Below are 13,889 nucleotides of genomic sequence, written 5' to 3'. Positions count from 1 at the left end.
TAAAATGGGGTTCATCAGGCAAGCTTTTTATCTAAAATGGGGTTCATCAGGCAAAACTACTTGCAATATCAGGCAAGTTATGTTGGTATACTTGCAATAGGCAGCAGTAGAGATATCAAATTTTTCATGTTAATCACTCTTTTTTTTTTTTTTTTGGTCAAACTCAAAGGAGACATGAAAAAAAATTGAACTAACAAAAACCTGCATTGTTAAAGAAAATGAATAAAACAAAACTACTGTACTACAGTGTAAATAACAACTTTCCATTCAATTTGGCAACACCGTTGCTATGCTCTTGAGCTTTCAGGTGAAGGAGAAGACAGGCCATCTATACCTGCATGTTAGACAGCCAGAATAGGAGGACTTGTGATCCTTGGCAATTTCTGGAAGAAACCAGAACAGGTTGCCAACTCCCAAGAAATCAAGTTGCTAACTCATGTAGCACCACCATCTTCATATCAAAATTTAGAATTTTATGCACATTTTGTTCTGTTTTACTCCCTGAGTTCTGCAATCCTAGCTAACCTAGAATATAAACTCTTGTATTAACATGACTGAAGGATAAACACTGTTACTTGTAACAAATATCAGTTTATATGGCTTGACAAAAATACCATAGAAGTACTGAAATGTTGCCAGTGCAAGAAATAAAGTGCTTATTTATGTAGCAAATTTATTGTCATGAAAGTATAAGTTCAAAATCAAAATTTCCCATTTGAACATATAAAAAGGCAGTGTTACAGCTGCTATATAAATATGTTACATGAGTATTATTTCTAAATATGAATTGTGTGTATATATGTATGTATGTGTGTATGTGTATACATATATTCTTTATTTTTACTCTTTAGCTACTTTGAAGCATGTAGCGAAGACTGTTGCCCATGTGGATCTGACTGACCATGTGATTAATGTAGTGTTCACCATATTTGATGAGAATAGTAAGTTTTTCAATACTTAATTAGTGGATGTAGGGGACTAGCAACTAACATTTTTTAACTTTGTAGATTTAATGATGATTCACAAAGTTCAAGTCGCTAATTGCCAGATTAATTGTGCAAATCTGAAAAGATTTGTGTACATTTATTGTCTATGACCAGTATTATATTGTTTTCTGTATTTGGGAACATTACACTGTCATTGTTAAGAGAGAAATATGAATACAGCAGTTGTTTATTTAAAGAGTTGCAGTGGATATAAAAAATACCAGAGGGGACCTAATTGATATTGATGATATCGAAAGTACCGATATCGACAATCGCGGCAATACCAACACATCTATATCTTTCAATTTGAAGTTTTGTCCCTGCCCTCTTCTGGAGTGCCCCTGCTCGTATCATTGAAACTATGCATTAAACAGAAAAATATTATTCAAAATATTTTGTGCGGTGCATATGCTGTATATCGAGGTGAGACCAAGAACGAGACAATCATTTACAACTTGAGACCGAGTCTTTGCCAAGTATCGTCTCATATTGTATTGAAACCATCCCTATACTTGGGCACGCAAGGGGAATCAGCAAGTTTTATAAAGTAGGAACGTCTATTGGTTGTTGCATGTATTTGCTTTCCTTGTTAATCAGAGGCAATCTCTCATTATTCACCTCCCAAATTCTGTCCCTGTATGGTGAGCGCATTACAAGTTATCTTAACATCCTTATGCTTGTCTTGATTTGTACATAAGGAATGCAACACCACCATATGTCGATAATATTGATATCAATATATCGACATCGATATTTTTAATATTGATATACGAGGGCGTACTCAAAAGAAACCGGAAATCATATCTGGCAGGAAAGCCCGACGTACTTCTGACTTCTGCCGCGAGGTGTAGTGAGGAGACACTATGACGCGCCAGTGTGCTGAGCGCCGTTGCCCTGTGTAGACGTGGAGCTGTGCTATGCCGCACGTTCTTTATGTTGACAAACGTTTGCTGCGAATTTTGCTATGGTGGATCAGAAGGAACAGAGAGAGTGTGTGAAATTTTGTTTCCTATTAGGGAAAACTGCAGCTGAGACTGTAGTGATGCTTAAAGAAGCATTTAAAGAAGACACCCTAGGTAAACGCAAATGTACGAGTGGTTTGCACGTTTCAAAAAGGGGGAAATGTCAGTGGAAGACCAACCGCGATCTGGATGATCTGCCACAGCAAGAAATGACGAGAACATTAAAAAAGTGCGAAATGCTGTTTATGAAGATTGTCATGAAAGGTCAAACTGTTAATCAGGATTTCTACATGGATGTGTTGAGGCGATTGCATAAAAATGTGTGGCGAAAATGTCCACAAATGTGGCGACTGGCTGCTCCACCACGACGATGCCCAAGCCCACATTGCTGTGAGTGTCCAACAGTTCTTGGCGAAAACGAAATGCCCGTTGTTCCTCACACTCCGTATTCACCGGACCTTGTGCCTTGTGAGTTTTATTTATTCCCCCGCATGAAGAACGAGCTGAAAGGCAAACGATTTGCTGATGTGGCTGAAGTTAACGAACATGCACTTCAGGCCTTGAACAATATTCCAGTTGAGGACTTCCAAAAAGGTTTCAAGCAATGGGAACGCCGTTTGGATAAGTGCATCGCGTCAAATGGACAATACTTTGAAGGAGACTAAGGTATTTGTAACTCAAAGTTAATAAAACTCACCTTTTTTTGTTGCAGATTCCAGTTTCTTTTGGGTACTCCCTCGTATTGAGGTTGATATTGTTACAATATCGATGCTTCAATATTTTGAAAATATCGAAATATGGCACAGCCCTACTAAGGGTCAGAAAACTAGCCAGGCTCCCATCCTGGTGGGATGCCAAACTGGGGCACCCCTTTGAGTAGTGCCAAAACATTATTTCTCATTATATAAGTTTGGTTATTTGTTTCAAAAAGAGTTTGATTTGTGTAGACAAGAATTGATTGAAGTTACTGCTGCATAACAAAACTATGTAGCAATTTCAGTTAGAGATTACTGTTATTTTGGTATCACTATGTAGGTACCTAAACTAAATGTGTTCTTCAACAGTCACTTAAATTATTAAAAAAATAAGGCTGTTATTTTCGGTCATTAAAACCATAAATATGTCAGATGCTCATGTGTTTTTATTGAAGGAGGGGGACCTAGGTAAAAAGTTGGTTTCCACCTTACCTGACATTTTTCCACCTTGACATTTTTCAGTTTTTTGTGAACCCATTCCAGCTTCTGAGAGCACATAGTTGCTTTGATTGTCTGGCCAGGTGGCAGCAGCTTGCAATGGGCCGTACCCTAAGCATTCCACCAAACACAAAGCATAACCTTCTTTTGGTGCAGTGGTGATTTCTGTTGTTTTGGAACAGGTTCATGTGATGGTAACCAATGATGCGAGCACCGGAGATTGTTGTAAAGAACCCAATGCTCATCGCATGTCAACACTGTGCAAAATGCACAAAATGCAAAATTTATGCAAATTTGGCGTATATATGGAGGGGGAAGGGAGAAAACCCCCCAAAATTATTTTAAAAAATTGTCACTTCACCCAAAAAATGTCCTCGCACTTGGGCACAAAACAACACCTACGCACAACATTCACGGACGAAAAGCTAGAACGCACTGAAAAATAAGCGCCGATTCTTGCAGCTGCTTGAAATTCTATTTTTAGAGAATGCAGGGTAACCCCTGTCGCAACTTGTGGACACTTGTGCTAAAAAAAAAAAAGTTTCCTTCAGCACGCTTCGAAATTCCATTCTCACAACGCAGATTCAACAACCAGTCTTCCCCCTCCCCCTGCTTGCACCCTCACGGAAAACTTTCATTTTGACATAGGATACTGATAAACAAGTTTCCTTCGAATGCAGTTAACAGACGGGAGTGAAAAAGCATTGCTTTAGAACAACATAGCCCGTCTTCCTTTGTCGGCAAAAATTTGACCTTGAAAAGAGACTCTTAAAAGAGAAGTCCCTTTTCCCGCCTTTTCACCTCCATTTTCATGAAGAAATAAAAAGGTGCAAGAAACATTTCTGTTAAATACATGTGTTAGGAACAATATATATAAAAAAAATCGAAATTCTAGCCAAAAATAGAAAAGTTATAACATAAAAACTACGACCTTGACACAGCGTCTCGATCAAGATGCTTGGTACCGTGAGGGTTACATTTGGGTATCTCGATCGAGATGCTTGGGTCCCAAAAGGTTAAACCATTGTTGCACTGTCCACTCATTCACCACATCATTGCTGGAAGTCTGGCATATGTTATTTTGAGCTGATGTCGTGTTTGTTCCAAGTTCCAAGTCCTGCAGTATATAGTCGTTGTCACATTGTTTAGAGTATCCGCTTCACCCGTCCTCAGCTACATTCACATTGAACTGCACTGACCATATTATGAGGGGAAGTCAAAAAGTAAGGTTCCCTAATTAATATATAAAATCCTATGCCAGTGAGCTGCTTCTTGGCTGAGATGGAACTTAAAATTTGATTAGTAGAAGGCAGCAGTTTCCAATGTCAGTTACACTTGAATCTTGAGTAATACATATTCAAAATGACTACTACATTAGTGAACAGAACATTACATATTAATAAGGGAACCTTATTTTCAGGGTTCCCCTCGTATATTTCATGACAGTTGCATCATATTTGTCAACAAAATTAGTGGAATATATTCCACAAAAGACTGCATATCCTTCAAATGTACACTTTCAGCTATTGCTGAGGAAGTCTGGGGCAATCACAATATATTGTTTCCGTTGACTAATGCCAACCTATGAATAGAATAAGTAATAAAAACGCAATACAAAATAAATAGAATTATTGATATGAAATTGTCTTGCATGTTATGAACACGTGCATGCTCTTGTACTATGCATGAAAAAGTAAAGTACTATATCACTGTACATTAATGCAGACTTTTCTCTTTACTAAACTCCCACAGTGGACGGACAGCTCAGCAATAGAGAATTTGTGGCAGTGATGAAGAACCGCCTTCTCAGAGGACTCGAGAAACCAAAAGATACAGGATTCGTTAAACTTATTCAGTCTGTACTGAAATGTGCACGGGAGACTAAGCCAGTCCTTCTAGATATTTAAAGAATAACCACTTCATTGCTACTAACTAGCTCGTCCCACCTCTTAAATTGTTACCTCCGTAAGTCTTCCTTCTGAGTCTTTAATAATATTACCCAAAATGCTACTATGCATTCTTGATTGCCAAATGTATTACGAGATACCTGCAAATGGTTTATGCAGTTTTCAGATTGCATCTGAAATTAACTTAAGTAATTATTAACAACACAAATTTATATTTAAACCATAGCTCGTTAATTATATTCAGCACTGGCTTTACTAACTCGGACACATGTTTGTTGAACATGTTCAACTTGGATATTTAATTACTAACCCACATTTAACTCTGACACTTAACAGCTATGCTGTAACTCAGTAGGTTATGTTTTTTTTTGGTGACATGTATTATTTAATATTTCTTTGCGTGGCCCAGATATCACAGAAAACTTGCTGCAAGCGTGAAGCAACCTTGCCATGCAGGAAGCTCTCCATGGCAAGCTGTGAGCTCAAGCTTGCATCCATCTATCTATTTCCCATAAGTATAAGTTGCAGCAAACTTGCCAATGCAAGCCTGTACTGCATCAAGCTTGTCATATAGCTGTAAGCTTTTGGCAAACACTTATTTGCAGAGTTCAATTTACATCGAACTTGCATCCAGCTTGCCATATCAAACTTACTTTGACAAGCTATAAGTAAGCTAACGTAAGCTTGACAAGCTTACATGCTATTTGGGAACTTTCATTTCACACTGTATTATCTCCTAAGCAGAGAACTTTAAGATTTATTATGCGCTTGTCTTTTCACTAAACTGTAGATCTACAGAGCTTTAAAACTATAATACAATTTTTAAACACAATCCACCATCCATTACGTAATCTCAGCACATATTTCTACTTAACAGTGCAAACATAATCATCTAATTTTCACTCTTCCTCACTAGGCATATCAGTATTTATGACTTTAGTTTAATATATATAATTTCATTCTAAAAGTAACTAATTACATGTAAATTACTAACTTTAAAATAGCATATAATAATGCATCAATTTTATAATAAATTATAAATCATGAAGTTCTCATTAACTTGACTAACATAAGGTAACAAAACTGATACGAGTAATCTCATAGAGCTATTAATGCACATATTGCTTCTTATTCATACTTTGTGACTTTCAGTTATTACAATAAGGAAAAGTTACCCTAACTGTATTAAAATTAAGCGAGTGTTCATTTTTTTTGTCCATGTTAACAAGTAACATTTGTAGAAGTAAAAAAATAGCAGATTAATATTTATTAACATGAGCTATTTCTGTACCTAATTTATGAGAAGATATGACTGACTCGCTTTTTATAGTGATTAAAAATTATATACATGCACTATGTCCTATCAAAGAGCCTTAGAGTTGCAACAATTGATAATTCCCATGGATTGTTGTAATATAATATTGTAATAATGTATCGTAGTAGTTCATGTATAATAAAAATAGTTTAAAATTATTTTTGTAGTGTTCGAACTTCACATACATATACAGATCCTCCGTAATGTTCCAGTGGTAATGCCATCCATCACTTTTTAATGAAATGGTCGAAGTTTGATCCTCAGTGATAGCATGAAGCACTGTGTTTCCAATTCAATTTTGAATTATTGATCCAGAGACAGACATATATGTATACATAAATTCTTACTGGACGGCACTATACAACACCAAAAAAAAAAAACAGTTTATTATATATATATATATATATATTTACTTATGTTGTTCTTGCACCATTGGCATTGGCTGATTCAAAGTAGCAAGTATTATAAAATAATATAAGCTAAGACTTGATAATAGTTTTGAAAGATAATGAATGGCAGCAAGAGAATCTCCATCTTACACACACACACACACATAAACATACATAACTACAGTTCTAGTCAGAGACCTCTGAAGCCCATTCGAAGCATCAAGTTGTATTAAAACTTGGTGCTATGGAGACCATGGGTAAGCAAATGTGATATATATAAAAATAGTTCAAATTTGCACCACCAAGTGGAATTGTGGTGCTGAAATATGGTGCACAGTGAACATCATCGTGCTGTTACATCTTTAATCATGCTGTCTTCCAAAGTGTCATTCACATTAACGACATGCATATTGAATACTTTTCTAATGACATAAACTCAAAATAATAAAGTTTCTGGCTGTCCGATTTCTGGTTGATGTTATTCCAGTGCCACATTTTCACCTGGCGAAATTTTGAACTTTTTCATCAGCATTTATTTCCCTATGGTCTACATAGCCCGCTCACCAAGTTCACTGAATTCCAGTGCTTTGAACAATCTCCAGAGGGCTGTGAGTAGGGTAACTTCTATTCTGACCATCTGGTACATCCCAAGTAACCAAAAGTGGTTGGGCCAACCGTACTGAAAATGGTTGGCAAAACGTAAGAACATACCGTTGAGCAATAGTAATTTGGCCGTGGTTCCAATGCTGGCCCAAAGTGTGGTTTTTACGTTGGGCCAATGTGTGGTTTTTACGTTGGGCCAACGTGTCATTTTTACATTGGGCCAATATATGATTTTACGTTAGACCAACGTACTGAAAACTAAAGAATGAATAAGTTTGTGTTCTGATAATTTATTGAGAGGCCAAATGTAAACAATAGTACAATTATTTATGAAAATAAGAAAAAAATACACAGCACTTTCTCAGTCACATAGAATCAGTGTTTTCAAGGCACTGTACCTTCAAGTGGTCAACTGTCTAAAGGTTTACTTAGTTTTCCATCTTTCATGGAATTTAGTCTGCACATAACATTGCTTAACCACCTTCACAATAATACCTGTAAGAATGTTCTTATTCTACTACAGCTAAAGAGACAAACAATAAGCAATTCCCAACACATCTTTTATCCATGTTGGCTGACAAAGGACTGGTGAGTGGCTGCAAGTTAAAAATAGCTTCTACTTTCATTAAAAATATATATATTTCCAGTATGTGCTGTGACTGAAATATTCGAAAAGAAACACTGTTACATGTAATTTATTTTACACTCTAGAATTTACAGCATACTCTTGATAAGTGTCTTAGCATGGGAAAGTTGTTTTTAAAACTGATTTTGACTCACATTTTCATGGTTGGGCAAACGTTGGCCCATTGTCAATTTCCCAACCTTTCCCATGTAAAAACTGATGTTGGCCCAACAGTTGTGGTTACTTGAGATATATATGTCAACATATTCTATTCATTCAGCATTTCAGCGAGAAATGCAGGTTTGACCAGGACTCGAACCCAGGTCTCTGACATACTGTGCCATTTCTCGACGAACTGAGCTACCGAGCTAGCCTGGCTTCAGCATCTGTTGCCTTTGAAACACTGTAGACATCGAACTTGCCTTTTAAACACGTCTACAGTAGTTCAAAGATAAGATATCACATTGCGGTAGCATTGGCAGAGATGATTCCACATAGATAAAACAGCGACAGCGAAAAATTATGCGAAGCCAGGCCAGCTCGGTAGCTCAGTTGCTATAGCAATGGCATGGTATACCAGAGAGCCAGGTTTGAGTCCTGGTCGAGCCTTCATTTTTCACCGAAATTCTAGATAGTACATCTCCTGTGTGTTCCAAATCTTCACAAATATTCTCTTCAATTTCACAATCTCAGCAGAAACAGTTCAATAATGTAAGTAGAGTAAATTTTGCAGATGCTATTAAAGCTAATCATGCTGAATTGCTTGATACAGAAATTCGAATAATTTCATAATGAGATGTTCAAACATTTTAACCATTCTAGTAAATTTTTAATTACGCTTCTATTTTGTGTTTCTATTTAATATAACACAATAAAAATCCTTTCTATTTTGAGATAAAACTCCCCAATTTTTATACAGAGTTGCAAGTAAGGGTACCACTCCTTTTTTTGGTTACCTTATTGCATTACTTGTTGCTTATCTGATTTGATTATTTTGTATTGCAGAAGGACCTTGTAAGTATTGTAAAGTAAAAAAAAAGAAAGTATAGTGCTCCCCTGTGCTTAGCACCATGACATGAAGGCGCGTAGGGGGTGTGGGGGTAACTTGTAAGTATTGACTGAATGTATTTACACTCCATATTTTTGTCACTTTCAAACAGAGAAAATATGCTACTGTTCATCATATAGATGATACAATATAAAATGTATACAAATATCCAAATAATTTATGGACGTAATTTATTATGCACAAAAATATACCAGAAATTTAATTTTTTTACAATTTGTCTTACTTGCAAATCATGGCAATGCTAAAATTATTTAAAAATTACATCAGTGATAAGAAACCATTGTAAATGAACAAACAAACCTGTTTCGGCAATTGATAGTAATCTAGCTCAACTATTCAGTTTTGTACATGATGTATGTGTAAAAGCACTGATATACATGTAGATTTTGTCTGCAATTATTTTATGCTCACAGGCTAACATACTGTAAAGATTAATTTCATAATGTTTGTTTTGTTGACAATTGACCATATTGGTGGTGACGTCAATGGCAGACAACTGAGGATGATTGAGTCCAAACAAAGATGGTTTTGGCCTATTCTGTAGCATTGGATTTTCCATCGCAAGGGTTAGCTTTAACACATTCGGGTCTGGCCTCATAATACAGCATTGTTACCTCTGGTCTGCGGTTTTTGGTTGTTTTTCAAAAAATCATAGAAAAAATATTTTAAATTTGTTTTTATTTACCACATATTTTTTAAATCTACAAAACTTCCTCCTTTCAATGAACAAAAATTTGTTTAATTTTCTTTTCATTTTCAGACATTTTTTAATATTTTTTTCAGCAATGTTTTGTGAAGAAGAAAAAAGTACAACATTGTAACAAATGTTAATATAGAGATATTTTAATTGTAATATAATTAAGCCTTGTTTCCATATTAAAACCAATAAGTTGCTGACCAAGGCAGTATATTAAGATAAAAACACTTAACACGTAACGTTCTAGATCTTCCTAGATAAGGACTGTCAACTTGATTTGTTGTTGTGTGTCTTGTGACCCTGCTATGTGTATGTAATCTTTGTGTGTATAGTATATTTCATCATTTTAGTTTAGTTCTTCGTCTGAGGAAGACCCTGATACAGGGTCGAAACGTTACGTGTTAAGTGTTTTTATCTTAATATACTGCCTGGTCAGCAACTTATTAGATATTTTAAATTCGTAATCTGGAAATTTCAATAATTAACTACATAAACTATCAATACATCTTTTGAATCTTGCATAAGAATACTTCTTATGTGCACATAACAAAAAATAATTACAAATTACAAGTAATTATCTTTTGTATGAAAAAGTGGCTGCAGGACAGGACCAGACGATGTATCAGTTGGTTCTGCGTCATCTGTAAAAATTAAACAAATAAATAAATAAACTAAATCAATAAAATAAATTTTCATTTTACATACACTATACAAAATAATAAATGGAAAAACTAAAAATACATCAGTGCATGTAGGAGAATCAAGCAAGAGGCAAGATGAATAGACCCAAAAAATTACCTCTTCTCACTTCATTCATAAAATACTAGAGTTTGCAACACTGTTTATATTGTTGACAATAATTATTACGAATATAACCTACCTTCCAAATCTTCAAATTCATCTGCATCATCAAAATCGTCGCTAACTTCAATGCAGTCTGGATCGAACTACGCCATTCTAAACAATGCACAGTACATCAACCCGACAACAAACAGTCACAGGTGCGAGATAAAAATAGCACATGAGTCACCTAGCGGTCGGAATTTCAACAGAGGGGCTTGAATGAACACGCGCATGAGACGAAGTACGAGCATAGCCCGTCGTTCAGTCGGCAAAACGATTGCATACCGCAGGACGGGCTATGCCCGTCGTTCGTCCACATTGACTTTAAGTGCACTGCGGGCTATGCCCGTCGTGAGACCCCAATGTGTTAAGGATTATGACAGCAGTTACGAAACAAAATTGTGATGTTTATCACACATCCATGTAAAGATGAGATTTTATAGAATATGTTGATATACGAGGTTTTTTTTTATAAGTTTCCAGCCTCTGAAAGAAATTGTGGCAAATTAATGTCGATTTTTTTATAGTTCCCTTTCAGGTTGACACACTTGGCATAACGCTCCTGCAGCAATTCTAACCAATGGTAATACAAGGTTATATCTTGGTGTTCAAACCATGCCTCTACTGATGAAATGACGTCAGTGCTATCCCTAAATTCAGTACCTTTGAGGTACATTTTGAGTTTGGGGAAAAGATAATCTGAGGGGGGCCAGATCGTGGAAATAAGGGGAGTGGCCAATGAGTTCATACTTTAAATCGCAAAGTTTCTGCATTGTGTTGCCTGCCTTGTGGCAAGGAGCATTCATTGTCTTGGAGGGAAAATATGCCTTTTGACAGTTTCCCCCCACTTCCTACTCTTCAAAGCTGAATGCAATTTATCCAACAGGACCCCATAACATTCAGCATTCAAGGTGGTGCCATTTTCAAGATATTCGCTGAGTATTATGCCCTCATGATCCAAAAATAATACACCCATTACTTTTCGTGTAGATTTCTGTCAGAGACATTTTTGGTCTGCTATGATCTACTGTAGCACCACTACATGGATTGATATTTTGTCTGAGGATCATACAATGGAGTTCATCCACTGTCACTATTCTTTCAATAACACTGGCTGCACTTCGTGATAAATGGTCCAACAGTGCCTCTTCACTGTCCCTTCTTTTCTGCTTGTTATCAGCTGTCTAGATTTTGGGCACCCACTTGGAAGGAGATTTTTTCGTCTCCCGATTCTTCATGCACAATGCAAATGAACCCACTCTAAACTGATGCCTAGGGTGTCTGTTATTTATTGCAGACCAATCCTCCTGTCTGCAAGTATCAGGTCGTGGACACTATCTACAATTTCTTCGGTCACTACTGTTCTGGGTCTTCCTGGCCTTCCCATATCTTGTGTGTTTGTTGTCCCCCTTTCTGAAATCCACGATTTCACTGTGCTGTATGAAGGACGGTCATTGGGCATTGTTTGTGTCAATTTGTCTTACATTTCCTTGGTTCCCATGTTCTTTGAGAAGAGGTACTTAATGACAGCTCTCTGACAGTCCATAAAGCTACCCATTGCCATCACTGGTCTTCAAATTATCATGAACTTTCTGCTTATGTTTATTTTTCGGTCTTATTTTCATAATTTGGACCCGCTGAACACGAATATGACATTGCTTTTGCTGTAATGTCAGTTTTCGTCTGATATGGGTCGTTTATTATTTTTTATTCAAAGTGCAATATGTAGCCTATATGTCATATGTATTATGTAGAAAAACATAAAATTACAAACACAGTACAGTCAGTACCCAGTAAATTACATATATAATGAACAGAATACATTAATATTACACATCAGTCCCTTAATTTAGTTCATCTTATGTGACAATGTGCTCAAAAGTGAATATTTGTTGTTCGTTGTCTTTTGTGGGAAACACTCCCTTCTCCTTTGTCATGAACTAATCCCCAAATGTAATCATCCATCATGGCACAGTTCCATCTTCCCTGGTATCTGCTTTCCATGAATTGAATGTCCTTATGAAAGTGTTCACTGTTTTCTTCACTTATCTTTCCCAAATTCTGCTGAAAGAAATCAAGATGTGAATGAAGCATGTAATTTTAGTCATTCTACAGCCCAGTGCTCTATATCTATCAATTAGTGTCTTAACTTGATTGTCAAGAGCTTTACTTCTGCTGTGGACAAGAAATCCCTTCACCAAGTTGTGGAAGGCCTCCCAAGCATTTCTTTCCAGCTCGGTCATATTTTATTTAAGTTCATTACTATTTAGCATGAAATGAATCTGTGGTCCTGTAAAAATGCCACCCACAATTTTTGCCTCTGACAGATTAAGAAACATTTTTTTATGTACTGTAGAGCAGCTGACTCACTATCCGATGCTGTCACAAATTGTTTTGCCAACCCCAGTTTACTGTGCAGCGTTGGTAGGAGAATCTTCTGTCTGAGCACTTAAGCTGCGCTTATCACATTGTGTTTTCCTGGGATTAGCTCTGTTCTTTCAGGCCACACAGTTTGCTCATAGTGCTTGCTTCTTGCTTGACTCTCTCAAGAGACAGAGAAAACAAGAATGTGTTGTATACCCACTTTGTAACCCAAGAAGAAAACCAATTATTTTGATACCACCACATATATCCCACTGGTGTTTCTCATATTGGATTTTCTCAAACATCAACTTCACACTTGAGTAACTTTCCTTCAAGTGGATGGAGTACGCGACTGGAATTGAAGGATACTGGTTGCCGTTGTGTAAAACAACTGCCTTCAGACTGCTTTTGGAACTGTCCATGAATAAACGCCATTGTTTTGGTTCATACTGAAAGCCAATTGCACTAAAGAGACCACTTATATCAGAACAGTAGCACAGCGACTCTTCCACAGGAAAAAAACATGAAAACACCTGGTCTCTCTTTCTTTATTTTGTTATTCTACAGGAAGGAAATAGCAAGTTCCACTCCTTCAGCCATAAAGCTAAAAGTTCAGGTCTCTAATAAGGTCATCTAGCACTTTCTGGTTCAGTAAATTGGGTTTCTTGCTATACTCATCATCAGTAACAGGGTCACCAGAACTGTCCAAATCACTGCCTTCTTCCGCAAACGTGGTTTGGATTGGAGGCAATGGTATAGGAAGATCTTCACTGTGAGGAACAGGTGCTCTAGAGGACGATATGTCAGGGTATTGTAGCTGACGCCTGTTCTTCCCTTTCTTGAAATGTGTCAGGTCGATCATGCGAAAGTAACAATCATCATCATGATTTGTAGGTTCCCTCCACACTCGTGGAATCGCAAACGGCATGCCTTTCC

The 13,889-nt window shown here is 36.7% G+C and overlaps 1 protein-coding gene across 2 annotated transcripts in view; it reads left to right on the top strand.

Moving 5' to 3' along the window:
• LOC145997401 (calcium uptake protein 1 homolog, mitochondrial-like) overlaps window positions 1-6,511 on the top strand; it is a 236,586-nt gene extending 230,075 nt beyond the window's left edge. For both annotated transcript variants that reach the window (XM_083134402.1, XM_083134401.1), the window contains exons 11-12: window positions 852-941; window positions 4,894-6,511. In XM_083134402.1, the coding sequence (XP_082990528.1) occupies window positions 852-941; window positions 4,894-5,048 (245 nt within the window). In that variant the 3' untranslated portion in view covers window positions 5,049-6,511. The remainder of the gene's footprint in view (window positions 1-851; window positions 942-4,893) is intronic.
• Window positions 6,512-13,889: the final 7,378 nt, after the last annotated feature.

This window comes from Lepisma saccharinum, chromosome 13, assembly GCF_977018435.1.
Source record: "Lepisma saccharinum chromosome 13, izLepSacc3.1, whole genome shotgun sequence".
NCBI classification, from domain to species: domain Eukaryota; kingdom Metazoa; phylum Arthropoda; class Insecta; order Zygentoma; family Lepismatidae; genus Lepisma; species Lepisma saccharinum.
This window is presented reverse-complemented; position numbering and strand designations above follow the sequence as displayed.